The sequence below is a fragment of the Ictalurus furcatus genome, chromosome 25 (genome assembly GCF_023375685.1).
Source record: "Ictalurus furcatus strain D&B chromosome 25, Billie_1.0, whole genome shotgun sequence".
Classification (NCBI taxonomy): domain Eukaryota; kingdom Metazoa; phylum Chordata; class Actinopteri; order Siluriformes; family Ictaluridae; genus Ictalurus; species Ictalurus furcatus.
The window spans coordinates 12,387,792-12,409,686 of NC_071279.1; the positions used below are offsets into that span (position 1 = coordinate 12,387,792).

A 21,895-nucleotide genomic window follows, 5' to 3' on the forward strand; every position below is an offset into this window, starting at 1 on the left:
CTCTCCTCTCTCCCCTTCTCACTCTCACGCATCACTCTCTCACTCTCTCCCCTTCTCACTCTCCCCCTCTCTCTCACTCTCTCCCCTTCTCACCCCCCCTCTGTATCTCTCCCCCAGCCCCTCTCTCTCTCCCTCTCTCCCCTTCTCACTCTCACGCCATCACTCTCTCCTCCTCTCTCTCACTCTCTCCCCTCTCACTCTCCCCCTCTCTCGACCCAGCTCTCCACCCCTCTCTCTCTCTCCCCCCCGCCCCCCCCTTTCTCATGCTCTCTCCCCACTCTCTCTCTCTCTCCCCCTCTCTCTCTCTCTCCCCCCCGCCCCTCTCTCTCTCTCCCCCGCCCTCCCCCTTTCTCATGCTCTCTCCCCCCCACTCTCCCCCCTCTCTCTTGACCCAGCTCTCTACCCTTCACTCTCCCCCGCCCTCCCCCCTTTCTCATGCTCTCCCCGCCCCCTGTCTCCCTTCTCACTCTCCCCCTTTCTCTCGACCCAGCTCTCCACCCCTCTCTCTCTCCCCCGCCCTCCCCCTTTCTCATGCTCTCTCCCCCCCTCTATCTCTCCCCCCTCTATCTCTCCCCCAGCCCCTCTCTCTCTCTCTCTCTCCTCCTCTCTCTCACTCTCTCCCCTTCTCACTCTCACGCCATCACTCTCTCCTCCTCTCTCTCACTCTCTCCCCTTCTCTCCCCTTCTCACCCCCCCTCTCTATCTCTCCCCAGCCCCCTCTCTCTCTCCTCTCTCCCCTTCTCACTCTCACACCATCACTCTCTCCTCCTCTCTCTCACTCTCTCCCCTTCTCACTCTCCCCCTCTCTCTCTCTCTCTCCTCTCTCTCACTCTCTCCCCCCTCTCTCTCACTCTCTCCCTCTCTCTCGACCCAGCTCTCCACCCCATCTCTCTCTCCCCCGCCCTCCCCCTTTCTCATGCTCTCCCCCGCCCTCCCCCTTTCTCATGCTCTCCCCCCCACCCCTCTCTCTCACTCTCTCTCCTGCCCTCCCCCTTTCACACTCTCTCCCCCCTCTCTCAATCTCTCCCCCCTCCACCCCTCTCTCTCAATCTCTCCCCCCTCCACCCCTCTCTCTCTCACTCCTCTCTCACTCTCTCCCCCCTCTCTCTCACTCTCTCCCTCTCTCTCGACCCAGCTCTCCACCCCTCTCTCTCTCTCCCCTGCCCTCCCCCTTTCACACTCTCTCCCCCCTCTCACACTCTCTCCCCCACCCTCCCCCTTTCACACTCTCTCCCCCCTCTCTCAATCTCTCCCCCCTCCACCCCTCTCTCTCACTATCTCTCCTGCCCTCCCCCTTTCACACTCTCTCTCCCCACCCCTCTCTCTCACTCTCTCTCCTGCCCTCCCCCTTTCACACTCTCTCCCCCCTCTCTCAATCTCTCCCCCCTCCACCCCTCTCTCTCAATCTCTCCCCCCTCCACCCCTCTCTCTCACACTCTCTCCCCCCTCTCTCTCTCACTCCTCTCTCTCACTCTCTCCCCCCTCTCTCTCACTCTCTCCCTCTCTCTCGACCCAGCTCTCCACCCCTCTCTCTCTCTCCCCTGCCCTCCCCCTTTCACACTCTCTCCCCCCTCTCACACTCTCTCCCCCACCCTCCCCCTTTCACACTCTCTCCCCCACCCTCCCCTGCCCTCCCCTCCCCCTTTCACACTCTCTCCCCCCTCTCTCAATCTCTCCCCCCTCCACCCCTCTCTCTCACTATCTCTCCTGCCCTCCCCCTTTCACACTCTCTCTCCCCCCTTCTCACTCTCCCCAGCTCCCCCCTCTCACACTCTCTCGACCCAGCTCTCCACCTCTCTCTCTCTCCACCCCTCTCTCTCACTCTCTTTCCTGCCCTCCCCCTTTTACACTCTCTCTCCCCCCTTCTCACTCTCCCCAGCTCCCCCCTTTCTCACACTCTCTCCCCCCTCTCTCTCACTCCTCTCTCTCCCCCCTCTCTCTCACTCTCTCCCTCTCTCTCGACCCAGCTCTCCACCCCTTTCTCTCTCTCCCCTGCCCTCCCCCTTTCACACTCTCTCCCCCCCCCTCACACTCTCTCCCCCACCCTCCCCTGCCCTCCCCAGCTCCCCCCTTTCTCACGCTCTCTCCCCCCTCTCTCTCTCACTCCTCTCTCTCCCCCCTCCTCACTCTCCCCAGCTCCCCCCTCTCACACTCTCTCCCCCCTCTCTCTCACTCTCTCCCTCTCTCTCGACCCAGCTCTCCACCCCTCTCTCTCTCTCCACCCCTCTCTCTCACTCTCTTTCCTGCCCTCCCCCTTTCTCACACTCTCTCCCCCCTCTCTCTCTCACTCCTCTCTCTCACTCTCTCCCTCTCTCTCGACCCAGCTCTCCACCCCCTCTCTCTCTCCCCTGCCCTCCCCCTTTCACCCTTTCACACTCTCTCCCCCCCTCACACTCTCTCCCCCACCCTCCCCTGCCCTCCCCAGCTCCCCCCTTTCTCACACTCTCTCCCCCCTCTCTCTCTCACTCCTCTCTCTCCCCCCTCTCTCTCACTCTCTCCCTCTCTCTCGACCCAGCTCTCCACCCCTCTCTCTCTCTCCCCCACCCTCCCCTGCCCTCCCCAGCTCCCCCCTTTCTCACACTCTCTCCCCCCTCTCTCTCTCACTCCTCTCTCTCCCCCCTCTCTCTCACTCTCTCCCTCTCTCTCGACCCAGCTCTCCATCCCTCTCTCTCTCTCCCCTGCCCTCCCCCTTTCACACTCTCTCCCCCCCTCACACTCTCTCCCCCACCCTCCCCTGCCCTCCCCCTTTCACACTCTCTCCCCCCCTCTCTCTCACTCCTCTCTCTCCCCCCTCTCTCTCACTCTCTCGACCCAGCTCTCCCCCCTCTCTCTCTCACTCCTCTCTCTCCCCCCCTCTCTCTCACTCTCTCCCTCTCTCTCGACCCAGCTCTCCACCCCTCTCTCTCTCTCCCCCACCCTCCCCTGTCCTCCCCAGCTCCCCCCTTTCTCACACTCTCTCCCCCCTCTCTCTCTCACTCCTCTCTCTCCCCCCTCTCTCTCACTCTCTCCCTCTCTCTCGACCCAGCTCTCCACCCCTCTCTCTCTCTCCCCTGCCCTCCCCCTTTCACACTCTCTCCCCCCCTCACACTCTCTCCCCCACCCAGCTCCCCCCTTTCTCACACTCTCTCCCCCCTCTCTCTCTCACTCCTCTCTCTCCCCCCTCTCTCTCACTCTCTCCCTCTCTCTCGACCCAGCTCTCCACCCCTCTCTCTCTCTCCCCCACCCTCCCCTGCCCTCCCCAGCTCCCCCCTTTCTCACACTCTCTCCCCCCTCTCTCTCTCACTCCTCTCTCTCCCCCCCTCTCTCTCACTCTCTCCCTCTCTCTCGACCCAGCTCTCCATCCCTCTCTCTCTCTCCCCTGCCCTCCCCCTTTCACACTCTCTCCCCCCCTCACACTCTCTCCCCCACCCTCCCCTGCCCTCCCCCTTTCACACTCTCTCCCCCCCTCTCTCTCACTCCTCTCTCTCCCCCCCTCTCTCTCACTCTCTCGACCCAGCTCTCCCCCCTCTCTCTCTCACTCCTCTCTCTCCCCCCTCTCTCTCACTCTCTCCCTCTCTCTCGACCCAGCTCTCCACCCCTCTCTCTCTCTCCCCCACCCTCCCCTGTCCTCCCCAGCTCCCCCCTTTCTCACACTCTCTCCCCCCTCTCTCTCTCACTCCTCTCTCTCCCCCCTCTCTCTCACTCTCTCCCTCTCTCTCGACCCAGCTCTCCACCCCTCTCTCTCTCTCCCCTGCCCTCCCCCTTTCACACTCTCTCCCCCCCTCACACTCTCTCCCCCACCCTCCCCTGCCCTCCCCCTTTCACACTCTCTCTCCCCCCTTCTCACTCTCCCCAGCTCCCCCCAGCTCCCCCCTTTCTCACACTCTCTCCCCCTCTCTCCCTCTCTCTCGACCCAGCTCTCCACCCCTCTCTCTCTCTCCCCTGCCCTCCCCCTTTCACACTCTCTCCCCCCCTCACACTCGCTCCCCCACCCTCCCCTGCCCTCCCCCTTTCACACTCTCTCTCCCCCCTTCTCACTCTCCCCAGCTCCCCCCAGCTCCCCCCTTTCTCACACTCTCTCCCCCTCTCTCTCTCACTCCTCTCTCTCCCCCCCTCTCTCTCACTCTCTCCCTCTCTCTCGACCCAGCTCTCCACCCCTCTCTCTCTCTCTCTCCCCTGCCCTCCCCCTTTCACACTCTCTCCCCCCCTCACACTCTCTCCCCCCACCCTCCCCCTTTCACACTCTCTCCCCCCTCCCCTCCCCCTTTCACACTCTCTCCCCCGCTCACACTCGCTCCCCCACCCTCCCCTGCCCTCCCCCTTTCACACTCTCTCTCCCCCCTTCTCACTCTCCCCAGCTCCCCCCAGCTCCCCCCTTTCTCACACTCTCTCCCCCTCTCTCTCTCACTCCTCTCTCTCCCCCCTCTCTCTCACTCTCTCCCTCTCTCTCGACCCAGCTCTCCACCCCTCTCTCTCTCTCTCTCCCCTGCCCTCCCCCTTTCACACTCTCTCCCCCCCTCACACTCTCTCCCCCACCCTCCCCCTTTCACACTCTCTCCCCCCCTCACACTCGCTCCCCCACCCTCCCCTGCCCTCCCCTGCCCTCCCCCTTTCACACTCTCTCTCCCCCCTTCTCACTCTCCCCAGCTCCCCCCAGCTCCCCCCTTTCTCACACTCTCTCCCCCTCTCTCTCTCACTCCTCTCTCTCCCCCCCTCTCTCTCACTCTCTCCCTCTCTCTCGACCCAGCTCTCCACCCCTCTCTCTCTCTCTCTCCCCTGCCCTCCCCCTTTCACACTCTCTCCCCCCCTCACACTCTCTCCCCCACCCTCCCCCTTTCACACTCTCTCCCCCCTCCCCTCCCCCTTTCACACTCTCTCCCCCCCTCACACTCGCTCCCCCACCCTCCCCTGCCCTCCCCCTTTCACACTCTCTCTCCCCCCTTCTCACTCTCCCCAGCTCCCCCCAGCTCCCCCCTTTCTCACACTCTCTCCCCCTCTCTCTCTCACTCCTCTCTCTCCCCCCTCTCTCTCACTCTCTCCCTCTCTCTCGACCCAGCTCTCCACCCCTCTCTCTCTCTCTCTCCCCTGCCCTCCCCCTTTCACACTCTCTCCCCCCCTCACACTCTCTCCCCCACCCTCCCCCTTTCACACTCTCTCCCCCCTCTCTCAATGTCTCCCCCCCTCTCCCCCCTCTCTCTCACTCTCTCCCTCTCTCTCGACCCAGCTCTCCACCCCTCTCTCTCTCTCTCTCCCCTGCCCTCCCCCTTTCACACTCTCTCCCCCCCTCACACTCTCTCCCCCACCCTCCCCCTTTCACACTCTCTCCCCCCTCCCCTCCCCCTTTCACACTCTCTCCCCCCCTCACACTCGCTCCCCCACCCTCCCCTGCCCTCCCCCTTTCACACTCTCTCTCCCCCCCTTCTCACTCTCCCCAGCTCCCCCCAGCTCCCCCCTTTCTCACACTCTCTCCCCCTCTCTCTCTCACTCCTCTCTCTCCCCCCCTCTCTCTCACTCTCTCCCTCTCTCTCGACCCAGCTCTCCACCCCTCTCTCTCTCTCTCTCCCCTGCCCTCCCCCCTTTCACACTCTCTCCCCCCCTCACACTCTCTCCCCCACCCTCCCCCTTTCACACTCTCTCCCCCCCTCTCTCAATCTCTCCCCCCTCCACCCCTCTCTCTCACTCTCTCTCCTGCCCTTCCCCTTTCACACTCTCTCCCCCCCCTCACACTCTCTCCCCCACCCTCCCCTCTCCCCCCTCTCTCTCACTCTCTCCCTCTCTCTCAATCTCTCCCCCCTCTCCCCCCTCTCTCTCACTCTCTCCCTCTCTCTCGACCCAGCTCTCCACCCCTCTCTCTCTCTCTCTCCCCTGCCCTCCCCCCTTTCACACTCTCTCCCCCCCTCACACTCTCTCCCCCACCCTCCCCCTTTCACACTCTCTCCCCCCCCTCCCCTCCCCCTTTCACACTCTCTCCCCCCCTCACACTCGCTCCCCCACCCTCCCCTGCCCTCCCCCTTTCACACTCTCTCTCCCCCCTTCTCACTCTCCCCAGCTCCCCCCAGCTCCCCCCTTTCTCACACTCTCTCCCCCTCTCTCTCTCACTCCTCTCTCTCCCCCCTCTCTCTCACTCTCTCCCTCTCTCTCGACCCAGCTCTCCACCCCTCTCTCTCTCTCTCTCCCCTGCCCCTCCCCCTTTCACACTCTCTCCCCCCCTCACACTCTCTCCCCCACCCTCCCCCTTTCACACTCTCTCCCCCCTCTCTCAATCTCTCCCCCCTCCACCCCTCTCTCTCACTCTCTCTCCTGCCCTTCCCCTTTCACACTCTCTCCCCCCCCTCACACTCTCTCCCCCACCCTCCCTCTCCCCCCTCTCTCTCACTCTCTCCCTCTCTCTCGACCCAGCTCTCCACCCCTCTCTCTCTCTCCCCTGCCTCCCCCCTTTCACACTCTCTCCCCCCCTCACACTCTCTCCCCCACCCTCCCCTGCCCTCCCCCTTTCACACTCTCTCTCCCCCCTTCTCACTCTCCCCAGCTCCCCCCAGCTCCCCCCTTTCTCACACTCTCTCCCCCTCTCTCCCTCTCTCTCGACCCAGCTCTCCACCCCTCTCTCTCTCTCCCCTGCCCTCCCCCTTTCACACTCTCTCCCCCCTCACACTCGCTCCCCCACCCTCCCCCTTTCACACTCTCTCTCCCCCCTTCTCACTCTCCCCAGCTCCCCCCAGCTCCCCCCTTTCTCACACTCTCTCCCCCTCTCTCTCTCACTCCTCTCTCTCCCCCCTCTCTCTCACTCTCTCCCTCTCTCGACCCAGCTCTCCACCCCTCTCTCTCTCTCTCTCCCCTGCCCTCCCCCTTTCACACTCTCTCCCCCCCTCACACTCTCTCCCCCACCCTCCCCCTTTCACACTCTCTCCCCCCTCTCTCAATCTCTCCCCCCTCCACCCCTCTCTCTCACTCTCTCTCCTGCCCTTCCCCTTTCACACTCTCTCCCCCCCCTCACACTCTCTCCCCCCACCCTCCCCTGCCCTCCCCCACCCTCCCCCTTTCACACTCTCTCTCCCCCCTTCTCACTCTCCCCAGCTCCCCCCAGCTCCCCCCTTTCTCACACTCTCTCCCCCTCTCTCCCTCTCTCTCGACCCAGCTCTCCACCCCTCTCTCTCTCTCCCCTGCCCTCCCCCTTTCACACTCTCTCCCCCCTCACACTCTCTCCCCCACCCTCCCCTGCCCTCCCCCTTTCACACTCTCTCTCCCCCCTTCTCACTCTCCCCAGCTCCCCCCAGCTCCCCCCTTTCTCACACTCTCTCCCCCTCTCTCTCTCACTCCTCTCTCTCCCCCCTCTCTCTCACTCTCTCCCTCTCTCTCGACCCAGCTCTCCACCCCTCTCTCTCTCTCTCCCCTGCCCTCCCCCTTTCACACTCCCCCACCCTCCCCCTTTCACACTCTCTCCCCCCCTCTCTCAATCTCTCCCCCCTCCACCCCTCTCTCTCACTCTCTCTCCTGCCCTTCCCCTTTCACACTCTCTCCCCCACCCTCCCCTGCCCTCCCCCTTTCACACTCTCTCTCCCCCCTTCTCACTCTCCCCAGCTCCCCCCTCTCACATTCTCTCCCCACTCTCTCTCACTCTCTCGACCCAGCTCTCCACCTCTCTCTCTCTCCACCCCTCTCTCTCACTCTCTTTCCTGCCCTCCCCCTTTTACACTCTCTCTCCCCCCTTCTCACTCTCCCCAGCTCCCCCCTTTCTCACGCTCTCTCCCCCCCTCTCTCTCTCACTCTCTCCCCCCTCTCTCTCACTCTCTCCCTCTCTCTCGACCCAGCTCTCCACCCCTCTCTCTCTCTCCCCTGCCCTCCCCCTTTCACACTCTCTCCCCCCCTCACACTCTCTCCCCCACCCTCCCCAGCTCCCCCCTCTCACATTCTCTCCCCCCTCTCTCTCTCACTCTCTCCCCCCTCTCTCACTCTCTCGACCCAGCTCTCCACCTCTCTCTCTCTCCACCCCTCTCTCTCACTCTCTTTCCTGCCCTCCCCCTTTTACACTCTCTCTCCCCCCTTCTCACTCTCCCCAGCTCCCCCCTTTCTCACACTCTCTCCCTCCTCTCTCTCTCACTCTCTCCCCCCTCTCTCTCACTCTCTCCCTCTCTCTCGACCCAGCTCTCCACCCCTCTCTCTCTCTCCCCTGCCCTCCCCTTTCACACTCTCTCCCCCCCTCACACTCTCTCCCCCACCCTCCCCCTTTCACACTCTCTCCCCCCTCTCTCAATCTCTCCCCCCTCCACCCCTCTCTCTCACTCTCTCTCCTGCCCTCCCCCTTTCACACTCTCTCTCCCCACCCCTCTCTCTCACTCTCTTTCCTGCCCTCCCCCTTTTACACTCTCTCTCCCCCCTTCTCACTCTCCCCAGCTCCCCCCTTTCTCACACTCTCTCCCCCCTCTCTCTCTCACTCTCTCCCCCCTCTCTCTCTCACTCTCTCCCCCCTCTCTCTCACTCTCTCCCTCTCTCTCGACCCAGCTCTCCACCCCTCTCTCTCTCTCCCCTGCCCTCCCCCTTTCACACTCTCCCCCCCCACGCTCTCTCCCCCACCCTCCCCCTTTCACACTCTCTCCCCCCTCTCTCAATCTCTCCCCCCTCCACCCCTCTCTCTCACTCTCCCTCCTGCCCTCCCCCTTTCACACTCTCTCTCCCCCCTTCTCACTCTCCCCAGCTCCCCCCCTCACACTCTCTCCCCCCTGCCCTCCCGCTTTCACACTCTCTCCCCCCCCTCACACTCTCTCCCCCACCCTCCCCCTTTCACACTCTCTCCCCCCTCTCTCAATCTCTCCCCCTCCACCCCTCTCTCTCACTCTCTCTCCTGCCCTCCCCCCCTTTCACACTCTCTCCCCCCCTTCTCACTCTCCCCAGCTCCCCCCTCTCACACTCTCTCACCCCCCTCTCTCTCTCTCACTCCTCTCTCCCCCCCTCTCTCTCACTCTCTCCCCTCTCTCTCGACCCAGCTCTCCACCCCCTCTCTCTCTCTCCCCTGCCCTCCCCCTTTCACACCTCTCCCCCCCCACGCTCTCTCCCCCACCCTCCCCCTTTCACACTCTCTCCCCCCTCTCTCAATCTCTCCCCCCTCCACCCCTCTCTCTCACTCTCTCTCCTGCCCTCCCCCTTTCACACTCTCTTCTCCCCCCCTTCTCACTCTCCCCAGCTCCCCCCCCTCACACTCTCTCCCCACTCTCTCTCTCACTCCTCTCTCACTCTCTCCCCCCTCTCTCACTCTCTCGACCCAGCTCTCCACCTCTCTCTCTCTCTCTCCCCCGCCCTCCCCCTTTCTCATGCTCTCCCCCCCCTCTCTCTATCTCTCCCCTGCCCTCCCCCTTTCACACTCTCCCCCCCCACGCTCTCTCCCCCACCCTCCCCCTTTCACACTCTCTCCCCCCTCTCTCAATCTCTCCCCCCCTCCACCCCTCTCTCTCACTCTCTCTCCTGCCCTCCCCCTTCACACTCTCTCTCCCCCCTTCTCACTCTCCCCAGCTCCCCCCCTCACACTCTCCTCCCCCCTCTCTCTCTCACTCCTCTCTCTCACTCTCTCCCCCCTCTTTCACTCTCTCGACCCAGCTCTCCACCTCTCTCTCTCTCCCCCGCCCTCCCCCTCTCATGCTCTCCCCCCCACCCTCCCCCTTTTCACACTCTCTCCCCCCTCTCTCAATCTCTCCCCCCTCCACCCCTCTCTCTCAATCTCTCCCCCCTCCACCCCTCTCTCTCACTCTCTCTCCTGCCCTCCCCCTTTCAACACTCTCTCTCCCCCCTTCTCACTCTCCCCAGCTCCCCCCCTCACACTCTCTCTCCCCCCTCTCTCTCTCACTCCTCTCTCACTCTCTCGACCCAGCTCTCCACCTCTCTCTCTCTCTCTCTCCCCCGCCCTCCCCCTCTCATGCTCTCCCCCGCCCTCCCCCTTTCTCATGCTCTCCCCCCCTCTCTCTATCTCTCCCCCCTCCACCCCTCTCTCTCACTCTCTCTCCTGCCCTCCCACCTTTCACACACTCTCTCCCCCCTTCTCACTCTCCCCAGCTCCCCCCTTTCTCACACTCTCTCCCCCCTCTCTCTCTCACTCTCTCCCCCTCTCTCTCTGTTATCTTCTCATGAACACCTGCAACTGAAAAAAATAACAGTTGGGTAAAACACCAGATAATATTACTACAGCTGAAGCCTCATTAGTGTTTAGTAATTGCGCTATCAGGTTTATTTAGTACATAGTAAGTCGCATTTTGATTGCGTCAGGTTGGCGTTTGATTTAATTGGTGACATTAAGTACTTTTAGCGACATTTCTCAGCATTTATACCTCACCTCCGTAAAGCCAATCCTCGTCATCCACACTAGCGTTGCCTGTCGTTTTTTCCGTTTCCCCAGTTGACATTATGAGCGACTGACCACCTGGAAAAGCCCTGTGGCACAAATAACTTTCGATAAAGCGAAGTGAACGAAGAAATAGGGTTTTTTCCTGAGGCGCAGTCGTTAGCAGGTGGAAACAGCTGTCAAAGTTAGAGCCGGTGCGTGGTTTCTAAGGACACGCGCCGCTTTGGCACGTCACGTGACCTGTAGCGTTTTTCAGGGCCGCAGGAAGTAAACGGCGTTCAAACAACTCCTGTCAATATATACCACTTTATCCTACTAATCACACATCTTCTATCAGTGTATACTGTTTTATCCTACTAATCACACATCTATCAGTGTATACTGTTTTATCCTACTAATCACACATCTTCTATCAGTGTATACTGTTTTATCCTACTAATCACACATCTATCAGTGTATACTGTTTTATCCTACTAATCACACATCTTCTATCAGTGTATACTGTTTTATCCTACTAATCACACATCTTCTATCAGTGTATACTGTTTTATCCTACTAATCACACATCTATCAATATATGCCATTTTATCTTATTAATCACACATCTTCTATCAGTGTATATTGTTTTATCCTACTAATCACATCTTCTATCAGTGTATACTGTTTTATCCTACTAATCACACATCTTCTATCAATATATACCATTTTATCCTACCAATCACACCTCTCCTGTCAATATATACAGTTTTGTTTTATCCTTGTTTATCACACCTCTCCTCTCAATAATATGTTTTTGACACAAAGTATATAACCAATTGCAAATTGGGCTTTAGAGATAGTAAGTATTGCTGGTGGGAGAAAATGAGTGGAAAATATGTTGAAGAATTTTGAAGGTTGCGTCAAAACAAAAAAACAGGTGATTTACCATGCTATCAGTGTGAACAATGATGAATACAGTTAGCAATTTTTTATTTATTTATTTATTTATTTTTAAAAAGTCCATTTTTGATTAAAAAAAAAACTTTGCTAGTTGAACTTTACGCAATAACATATAAGATATGCATAAAGTTTATTCAGAAAAATACTTCTTTACTGTTTAAATAATTAAAAGGTATGTTGCAATTTCATTTCAATGAAGCTTATGGGTAAACCGCTCTTAAAATATAGAGGCTTGGCATATTTTAATACAATATGTCTCTTTTATTCCAAATATGACAAGAAAAATGTGCTTATAACTATGGAAACCCAGGAATAACATTTACTTATGAAACAGCCGGGTATTGCAAACCAAGTCGTGTGACGTATAACTCGTGCGACATCGCAGCGCTACGTCACTTCGCGCGACTCACATGGTTTGTTTTGGTAGTTTAACTAACTGCAATTTTTTCTCCCCATTCTTTTCGGAATCTCTGGAACAATGTTGTCCGCGGATGTTTTCACGTCTTTCCCCGGACAGATGTGGGAGAAGGTGCTGTCAAAGGTAAACAAAGCGGTTGTTTTCATGGACGCGGCGTGTGCGGAAATCCTGCACTGGAGCGGAGGGGCTGCTCTTCTGTTGGACGCCGGAGCGCGCAATGTCAAGCGCTTTTCCAGCTTTGAAGCTGGCGAGGACAACGAGCCCAAAGCGGTGTTCGTGGTCAGCACTCTGCTGAGAGGAAGAACGGCGGACATTATAAAGGACATTGTTTCTTTTAGCCGCTTCAGGTACTGTGTCGTGTTCACAGCTGTGCCGCACTCTCTGCACCTGTTCGCTGACGGAGTCTCCGCCGAGCTGGAGGGCAACGCGGCGTTTACCCGCTTCGAACAGAAGCTGTGCGGGTGGATGGGAAATGCTGAGTATACAGCCGAGGTCGTGCATGCCCCAGTGCACTTCGCCAGGGTTTCCTCTCAGCTCCTGATCGCGCCTGCCTTCGCTGATCTGTTTCCGCTGCTCGACACGGATCTCCTCTCCATCAACCGCAAGCGGCAGGAGAAACGGCGCTTCGCGAGTCTCACCGACCTGGACATGCACTCGCTCCCTAACGAGCTGCAGGTTAAGATCCGAGCTCTAGTCTCGGCTCTGAACACCCTCTTCGAGTTCTCCAACACGCGAGAAGAGAGCTTCACCGTGGGCCCGTTGAGTCGCCTGATCGCTGCCGAGCTGGCCAGTCATCCACAGGCTAAACACCGGAGGAAGTCCTCCGCTCATAAAGCCTCTGTGGTCTTCATCGACAGAACTCTTGATCTGACAGGTTGAGTACTACACTGCACCGTCCAAAATCTCAGTAATAGCAAGCACTAACTGCAGTCCCATCATTATATTTGCGAAAGGTTGTGAACACCTGGCCAGCACTTACACATTTAAATGCTTGTTGAACATCCTGTTCCAGATGTAGTCCTTCTTTACTGCTGTCATAACCTCAGAACTTCCACAAAGGCTTTTCCAAAGTTTTCCATGCAGCTTTGGGGATTTGTGTTCATTCAGATACAAGATCATTATTGATGTTTGGTGAGTAGGCCTCGGGTGCAGTCGGTGTTCCAGTTCATCCCAAAAGTGTTCAGCGTGCCTACTCAGCGTGGCTCAAGGTCCCTTTCCAGAACCTTCACACTAACTCCATTAGTGATGGAATGAACTTCCAACCTCAATCCGGACCGCAGAATCTGTCACTCTCTTCAAAAAACAGTTAAAGACCCATCTCTTCCATGAACACATAACTAACCCCTAAAACCCCAACCCCACATTATCCTTTAATAAACAAATCATTAAAAACACTTACTCTGGCTCTTACACCTCCACTCTGCGCACTTTGCTTTTCTAGACCTCAGTTAAACGATTTTGTACGGTAGCACTACTTGTATTGTTCTCCACTTGATATATCGCTTTGCTTGTATTTCCTCATTTGTAAGTAGCTTTGGATAAAAGCATCTGCTAAATGAATAAATGTAAGTGTTCAGCAGGGTTGAGATCAGGCCTCCCAAGTTCTTCCACTTCTACATTAACACACCATGCCTTCATGGAGCTCGCTTTGTGCACAGGGGCATCGTCATGCTGGAACAGGTTTGGGCCTCTTAGTTCCAATGAAACTGGGAAATTGTAATACTACAGCATATAAAGGTATCAATTGGCCACAATTTTGTGCTTCCGATTTTGTGGCAAGAGTTTGGGGAAGAAGCACGAGTGCGAAGCTTAGGTGTTCACAAACTTTTGGCAATATTCAGGATGTAAAGATTACTTACACATAGTTACACATACACAAGTTATCAGTCGAAATCTCCTCTTCCCCTCGTTCTCATGTTTCTTTTCTGGCCTTCCGTTTCGAAACTGTACTTCAGAGTTTATAAAGTTAAATTCACATCATGTATATAATTCGTTAATGGGCTCAGGTTGAAAGGTTTTCAGATGGCTCACCGTCAGCCATTTTGACTCCAATGGTGATTCCTTTTCTCTCACACAGGAGCTGTGGGACATCATGGTGACAGCCTGGTGGAGAAGATTTTGTCTGTTTTGCCTCCGTTGCCGGGTCACGTGACCGATGTTCAAGTAGACATGCTGGAGCTGACGCATCTTCAGCGCACAGCCGAGGCACAGGGTGTCCTGGCGCCTGGCTGCCTGGGACAGACTCAGTAAGGACATACACTGATTCAGAACAATAGCAGTGACATACCACTGAGTACATTTACACTGACACCGAGTCTAGAGTCGGTTCACAGTAAGAACTCTCAGTCTTTCTGGGTCTGTTCACATCATCAGCCTGAGTGTCTTAAAGACACACGGTTGACATTTTGTCTGCAGGTGAAGAAGTAACTTAGCTAATTTAGTTAATTCTATACGGCAGATTTCACTTCAAACCCCCTTTTCGACTTCCGCTTATGGAAAATTTCCGTCGTTAAGCCGAGCAGCAGTCAAATGAGAGTGAATTCGTACAGTTGCTGAAAATGCATGTGATGGATGAAAACGTTTCCCTGTAGTGGGTGAAAGCATTGGATGTACTGTCTCTATTTTGCCTCAGTTCTGCTGTATTTAAGGTCAGCTTTCCATGCATGAAAATGAACCTCAGCTCTTGACCAAAATCTGTTTTTTTATTTTTATTTATTTTAACCTTATAATTTAGTCCCATGAAATTATTTCTAAGGTGTCATTTCCCCCTTTTTAGGACTATTTATGGAGCATTGAATAAGAGTCTGTACGATTGTGCCTTTACTGTCCGCGTGTGTACGTGTGGCAGCGTTGAACGGTTCAAAAGTGAACTGAATTGTTGGTTTTTTTAACCCAAATATTGCCTCTGACGAAAGGAAAAGATTGAGTTTGAAATACGGAGGGAGTACTGGAGTTTTCCGTGTTAGTTTTGGCAGATATGCACTTGCAAGTACAGATCCACAAAAAAAAAACCCGCCGTGTGTTTTGAATACTGCTCCACTATTACTCCAGCCATCATAAATTCATCTATTTGTATTAGAACAGTGGTTCTCAACACGGGGGGGGGGGAGTTGTTTTCAAGAAAATAAACACAGACACATGATTTGTGTACTCTGTGTATTTTATTGCTTTTCAAATATAATGTGCATAAATGGAAAAACCCCGCGTTCCCTCTCCCTCTGCATTTTCTTTTTGCTGGGAGAGGCGGAGCTTAGCTGCCTTTTATCTAGCTGTCAGTGCAGACCAGTGTTCCCAACTTAGAGACAATTTTTTTTTTGCAAAAAAAAAAAGAGTGGCTTTAGTTACGAAAGGTTGAGAAGGTCTGTATTAGAATAATACAAATAATAAGCGATGTTGTTTCACTGATGTCACGTCATTACCACATCCTGCCACACAGGTTTCTGTTTACTTGAGTGATTCTGCTCTTCTCCATTATGTGACAAGTCTATGGAGATATTTCAGAATAACGAGTCATTGCTGTAAGTGGAAATGTGTGACCTCATTGCCCTGCATTTGAACTCAGCCTTGTTTTGGCCACATGAACTAGTTGTGTCATTGTAAAAACACTTTTTAAGCAAGTTCAGCTTTTTTTGCGGTTAATCCTTAACATCTTTGGACAGGGCAATAAAAACAGGCTAGAGATCAGACGCTTTACACCCGGTGTTTGAACCTGCTCCCAGATCAACTCCAGTATCATATTTTAGTATTTGTGCATTATAAGGGCTGACTTAATGGATGATGCCATGACTTTTAGCCTAAAGTTAAAAGCAGCACTGAGGAAAGCAGTATACAGTCTCTTGGATCTGCTGTCAGACTGAGTATTGGACAGGCAGTTAATGTATTCAAGCACAGTTAGTCCTTAAGGTTCAGGATCTGACAGATAAGGTTAGTAGCATTAGTAGGTCTACTCTCAGATTAGCCTCTTGCCCTGCGGAGAGACACATTTAATGCTTCAGTTATCCTAACTCCGAAATCATAAAGTGAAATTTCTGGAGGTGTAACTGTACACTCCTGTTATGATTCAATTCACTATACTGGCTTCACGATTCAGTTCGATTCTCATCATATTTTGAACAAAACTGAAAAGACTTTAATTTCTGAATCATAATGCAAACGCATGGGCATTTTTGTCTGCATAAATTGAAATAAACTAAATAAATAAATAAAAATGCTATGAGCAGAGGCTTAATATTCTAAACTAAATGTCCTACAGGTTAACCATGTCTTATGAAATAAATATAATTTTTGTGTTGATTTTGATGTATGTTTTGGATCATTCTCCTGCTGGAAGATCCAACCACGGCCCATTTTAATCTTTCTGGCAGAGGCAGTCAGGTTTTCATTTAATATCTGTTGATATTTGATAGAGTCCATGATGCCATGTATCCTAACAAAATGTCCAGGTCCTCTGGCAGAAAAACGGACCCAAAACATTAAAGAGCCACCACCATGTTTAACCGTGGGCATGAGGTACTTTTCCATATGGCTACCTCTCTGTGTGCACCAAAACCACCTCTGGTGTTTATTTCCAAAAAGCTCTGTTTCGGTTTCATTTGACCATAGAACCCGATCTCATTTGAAGTTCTGGTAGTGTCTCGCAAACTGAAGACGCTTGAGTTTGTTTTTGGATGAGAGTAGAGGCTTTTTTCTTGAAACCCTTCCAAACAACTTGTGGTGATGTAGGTGACTTTGGATTGTAGCTTTGGAGACTTTCTGACCTCAAGACACAACTAACTTCTGCAGTTCTCCATCTGTGATCCTTGGAGATTTTTTGGCCACTCAAACCATCCTCTTTACAGTGCGTTGAGACGATATAGACACACGTCCAATGCCAGGTTGATTCATAACATTTCCAATTGACTGGAACTTCTTAATTATTGCCCTGATGGTGGAAATGGGCCTTTTCAATGCTTGTGCTGTTTTATTATAGCCACTTCCCATTTTGTGAAGCTCAACAACCTTTTGCTGCACATCACAGATATATTCCTTGCTCTTACCCGTTGTTAAGAATGACTAAGGGAATTTGGCCTGTGTGTTACCTCATATTTATACCCCTGTGTCATGGTTAAATAATTTCCTGTTCTTGATCACCCAGGTGTACTAAAACAAATGTAAGATATCAATGGGAATATACTTCAAATATATTTTTCTCATATGAATTCACAGGTGTGCCAATAATTGTTGCACACATATTTAACAAACACAATTTTTTTTATAAACCTGTGTTTTGTTTGTGATTGTTTGAGATCCATGAGAGCAGAGTATTTTTGTGAATTCTTTGAACAGAAGATCAAAAGGTTAAACAATAAAGACAATTTTTCACAGCCTTCTTTGCTCATATTTACCAAGGGTGCCTATATATAATGTGTGTGTGTGTGTGTGTGTATGTATGTATGTATGTATGTATGTATATGTTGTGTGAAAATATAAGTACACCTCATGGAAATTGTTGGCTTTTGGGACATACTTCAACAAGCAAACATTTGATCATCTTTGAAACTGAAACTGATGCAAATGGAAATCTCCACGAACCTCAAAATTTGATCACAGAATCTGCTAATAAGTCTTGCAACTGTTGGTGTCAAAGTGCATGCTTCTACATTCAGAAAGAGATTTGACCTGCATGGGAGGCGTGCCAGGGAAAAAAGACCAGGCCTTTTATAATAATGTGCTCTGGACAGACGAATCAAAGATAGAGTTGTTTGGCCACAGTGAAAGCAGACATGTTTGACACCGACCAAAGACAGCTTTTCAGGAGAAGCACCTCATACCAACTGTGACGCACGGTGGTGGAAATGTTATGGTTTGGGGTTGCTTCACTGCCTCAGGGACTGAACAGCTTTCATTCATTGATTCAACTATGAATTCTGCATCATATCAAAGAGTGCTTGAAGATAGTGCGAGGCCATCTGTCCAAAAGTTGAAGTTGAATGAAAAGTGGATCTTTCAGCAGGATAATGATCCTAAGCACACTAACAAATCCACCAAGGAACAGCTGAAAAAGAAGAAACGGAGAGTTATGGAATAGCCTAGTCAAAGCCCGGATCTGAATCCCATTGAAATGTTGTGGGGGGATTTGAAACGGGCAGGACATGCAAGAAAACCCTCAAACATCTTGCAACTGAAAGAATACTGCATGGCAGAGTGGTCAAAAATTCCAAAGGGGGCAATACTAGCTTCTGAGGCCCAGGATATACTTACTTATAACATTTATTGATATTTCTGTTGAATAAATGATTGAAAAAGCTAATTTTCCTTGTGGTTTTGTTCAAGTATATCAACTTTATTAATAGGCACTGTTTCAAAGATAATCAAATGTTTGCTTGTCCAAATATGTTAAAAAAAGCCAACAATTTCCATGGGGTGTACTTATTTTTTCACATGACTGCATATATGTGTGTGTGTGTGTGTGTGTGTGTGTGTGTGTTTTGATTGAAGTAATAGTCTATACAATACAACTCTTCTAAAAGTAAAGATGTCTTACTTTGTTTACTGTTGATGCTCTGAGCAGCCATGTTGATATGATGTCATGTGAGGATGAGGAGATCTTCCTGACCCCTTCTGAGTTGAGGGGTTGTTTTCTTTCATTTTTCCTAGTAGGAGGTCTGAAGTTACGAGCTTTAGTGGAACTTGATTGCAGGATTGCTAAAACCTGATTAAATCTCCCACTGAGACTATGGGGTCACGACATCATAGGTGAAATTATTAGCAGTCATCACATTTGAAACAGTACACACACACACACACACACACACACACACACAAAACCCCACATGATGTTCACCAGCACCACATCCCCACTAATGATCACAGTCATTACTGTATTGCAGTAGCACCACAGCGTCAAGCAAAACCACACTGCCAGATCTCCACGGCAATAAACAGGAGCTGACTGTGGCCCAGATGGCATAGAGTTGGCGATGCAGGAGGACCAGCAAACAGCATCAGAGCTTCTCTCCCTCTCTGATTCTGTAGACAAAATGAGTTAGGGCATATGTACTAGAGAATCAAATACCTTATACAAGCAGTTCAAGGCAATGCGCAAAATTTGAATTGGGTACAATATGAAACGACAGTGTCTCCATACAGCAAAAATAAGCATCGCCTGAAAATGTGACTCAGGTTCCCATTTTCAGTTTATTAAAAATGCCCAACATTATGAAAGCAGAATAAATGTAATGTAATAATTACTCAGTGTCTGTGTGATCCATTCAGACTCTTAACAACATGGAACTGTCAGGATAACATTTAGTAGGTGAAACACCGAAACAAACTCTAGAACATGACCAATGCCTTGGCAAACATGGGAACGTTAATGAAACACGAGGAAAGGTGCTAAAAGCTAGACCATGAGTGCTACCGAAGACAGGACTTAAAGTGCATCTATTATTGTTTTGAAACGTGCCGAATTTTATTTAAAAGCTCTCATACGATAGATTTACGTGCTTCCAACGTAAAAAAAACACTTTAACGTGCTCATAATTTAAACTGCAGCATTACCTTTCCCCCCCCCCAGTCTCACAAACGACTCGTTAAATGATTCCTTCTAAATGATTCATTCTAAACTCCTCCTTTCGGAGAGCATACTCTGCTTTCATTGGTCAGAAGTCCCAGTCTGTTGTGATTGGTCTACCAATCACAATTCAGCATGTGCTGAAAAGGAAACGCCCAGTATTATCACGAGTTTCAGCTCCGTCTGTCACCGAGCAGCCAATGAAGAAACCTACGCAGGTTTGTACAGGAAGTAAGTCTGGAATCACTAACGACTCATTTCAGCTGTTCAGAATCGCTTCCTTCTTTTGGGAGTCAATAACTCCGTTTGTCCTGTGCTTTGATTTTTGAAACTTTGCAGACTTTTTACATTCACAAACAGCTCTATAACACACTACATGAAAGGTAATATTTGAAAAACCATAATAGGTGCACTTTAAATACAAGTGCTGATTAGATTATAACCTGTCTCAAGTACGTGTGATGTGCCGAGGCTGATGGGAAACATAGTTCTGCGGCACACTGCCGGTGTTTCCTATTCTGATTCAAGAAGAGAACGAAGTTATTTTTTCAGAGGCAGTGTGGGTTCGATTAGGTTTAAAAGATTACATCTTCCATAAGTGGTATTTTATGAGGAATAGACCACTTTATTATACAGCCTGTTGAATATAGTGTACAATACGCGGGTGTATCGAATCAAGAACCTTGTATCGAACAGTCTGATACTGTACACCGTATTAAAGACCGCCTGAGTGATGATGAGTACATCATGGGCTGATATGCATGTCTGAAATCTCATTGCATCCACATAGTGCATTTGGAGCCTCATTTGCACGTGCTGGTGACGTCAGCAAGGCTGTAGGTTGTCCCGGTTCTTAGATGGGGGTTACTACAACTTACAAATGACCTTGTTTTGGGATGACGACAAATTACTACAAATTTGGGGGTATCTACAACGCCACAGGTTTGTCACATTTTTTTGGTTTCTTGGTTTTATGTTTGGACTGTTTTGCAAGTTAGTGAACAAGCAACCAAACTTTTTTGTTTAAACAAATTTGTGTGTCATGTTTCCTCGGTCTGCCAGGCTTGCCTTTGCATATTTTGCAAACAAGCATTGTTTCCGCTGTTTCTGTTGCCCAAATTCCAGCAGTCCCATATAACCAATTCAGAATTTTTTCACAGCATTCGATGTGTTGCTAAACAATCCGAGTAGGAAGCCCAAGCTAAGGAACCGCCTCCTCTTGGCTATTATTAGTTTGCTCATGTGTCCGTCAGGGAGCATGTGAGCTGGACTAGCAAATGGAATAAAGTCGAGTTCGTAAATCAACTTGCTATGGTTGGTTGTCTGACAGAATGCGTTTAGTATACGGTGCGATCCCTCTGTAAAACCAGATTGTGGAGACGTTCGAGTCATTCACGATCTAAGATTGTCATATCGCCCACCCCCCTATTTCTGACCCAAAACCTGTTGCGATTGCTACCGGAGCTATGAACACTCACAAAACACAGGTGTGTTTAGAATTGCAAGGTCCCTTCAGGATTTCCTGTTTTTTTTGTTTGTTTGTTTTTTTCCGTTCGCAGAAATTAACGTAAGATTGAGCAAACGCCGCAATATTGGGAGGACCTTGAAATTTTTTTTCATAATTACCACATATTGTCCTCCGATTTGGGCCGAGACACATCATGTGACATCATCAAAGCACACCTTCAGACAAAGCTCTCTTCGATTCACGTTCATTGAACATGAGAACAGCTAAACGGAGTTGTTGGGATGTTATCGATCAGTGGATTACTATGAGCCTTCATATGCGAGTTGCGTCAATTGTGTAATTGTTTGTTTGTACGTCGGTGGTCTGAGAGATGCAATTGATTGTAGCTGCTGTTGTGATTGCATCTTGAAACGATTTGTATCAATCGAAATACACGAATCTTAGCTTTCCAAAGATATATCGCATGAGTACTTACGTACACACAGACGCTGTGTACATAGCATAGTTTTGTGCTTAGCAGTGCGATGTTGGATTGTTAACAGCGGGGGAAACGAGTCTCAAATATCGTCTTGACGTATCTCTGACTATCACTGATCCCCGATATCATCGTCTATCGGCACAACCCTACAGCTAAAAGGTCTCGCCACCAAACATCACTGCGAAAGACTGTGCAAAACCATTTTGTGCAATTGCAGTTTCGCCAATTCGAGTAGTTTTCCATAACAAAAACACAAAAAAAAAAAACACTCTGCAAGTTGCATCGCACATTTTTGGGGGGGAAAAAGCCGCAATGAAATCGAGCGTTTTGGGTTCCAACGATCGCAGAAAACCCAGTGGTCTGTTTAAAGTAGTGTGGATATTGCCGTAAAGTCGGCGAATAAGAAAATGATGAAAAACATCAAAACACAAGTTTATTGGAGTAGTGCCGTGCAACTGTACAATCACTAACCCGTACAACATCCCGGAATGTAGTAAATCACTGTCTTAAATGCTTGCGATTCCTGTACTGTAGGTCCACACAGACTTGAAGGACAACCTCTGGGCTTAATCCATTTGAGACAAGGTCTTCGAGTGCACATACATGCCTCGTGAGTCTGTGCATGGTATATGTCTACCTCCAGTACCCGTCATGTTCTCTACGCTCAGGCGGGTCTCGTCATCTCTTCCTCTCCTCCTCCCATTGCCTCTCATGTGGTTCGAGTGGGCAAAATC

General features: G+C 51.4%; 2 protein-coding genes across 3 annotated transcripts in view; one reads left to right on the forward strand and one right to left on the reverse strand.

Annotated features, from left to right (window-relative positions):
- fip1l1a (FIP1 like 1a (S. cerevisiae)) overlaps positions 1–10,862 on the reverse strand; it is a 43,258-nt gene extending 32,396 nt beyond the window's left edge. For both annotated transcript variants that reach the window (XM_053614381.1, XM_053614378.1), the window contains exon 1: positions 10,298–10,862. In XM_053614381.1, coding sequence (XP_053470356.1) covers positions 10,298–10,367 — 70 coding nt within the window. In that variant the 5' untranslated portion in view covers positions 10,368–10,862. The remainder of the gene's footprint in view (positions 1–10,297) is intronic.
- Positions 10,863–11,512: 650 nt separating this feature from the next.
- scfd2 (sec1 family domain containing 2) overlaps positions 11,513–21,895 on the forward strand; it is a 149,103-nt gene continuing 138,720 nt past the window's right edge. Inside the window, exons 1-2 of the mRNA XM_053614690.1 lie at positions 11,513–12,537; positions 13,741–13,909. Of these exons, the coding sequence (XP_053470665.1) occupies positions 11,724–12,537; positions 13,741–13,909 (983 nt within the window). The 5' untranslated portion in view covers positions 11,513–11,723. The remainder of the gene's footprint in view (positions 12,538–13,740; positions 13,910–21,895) is intronic.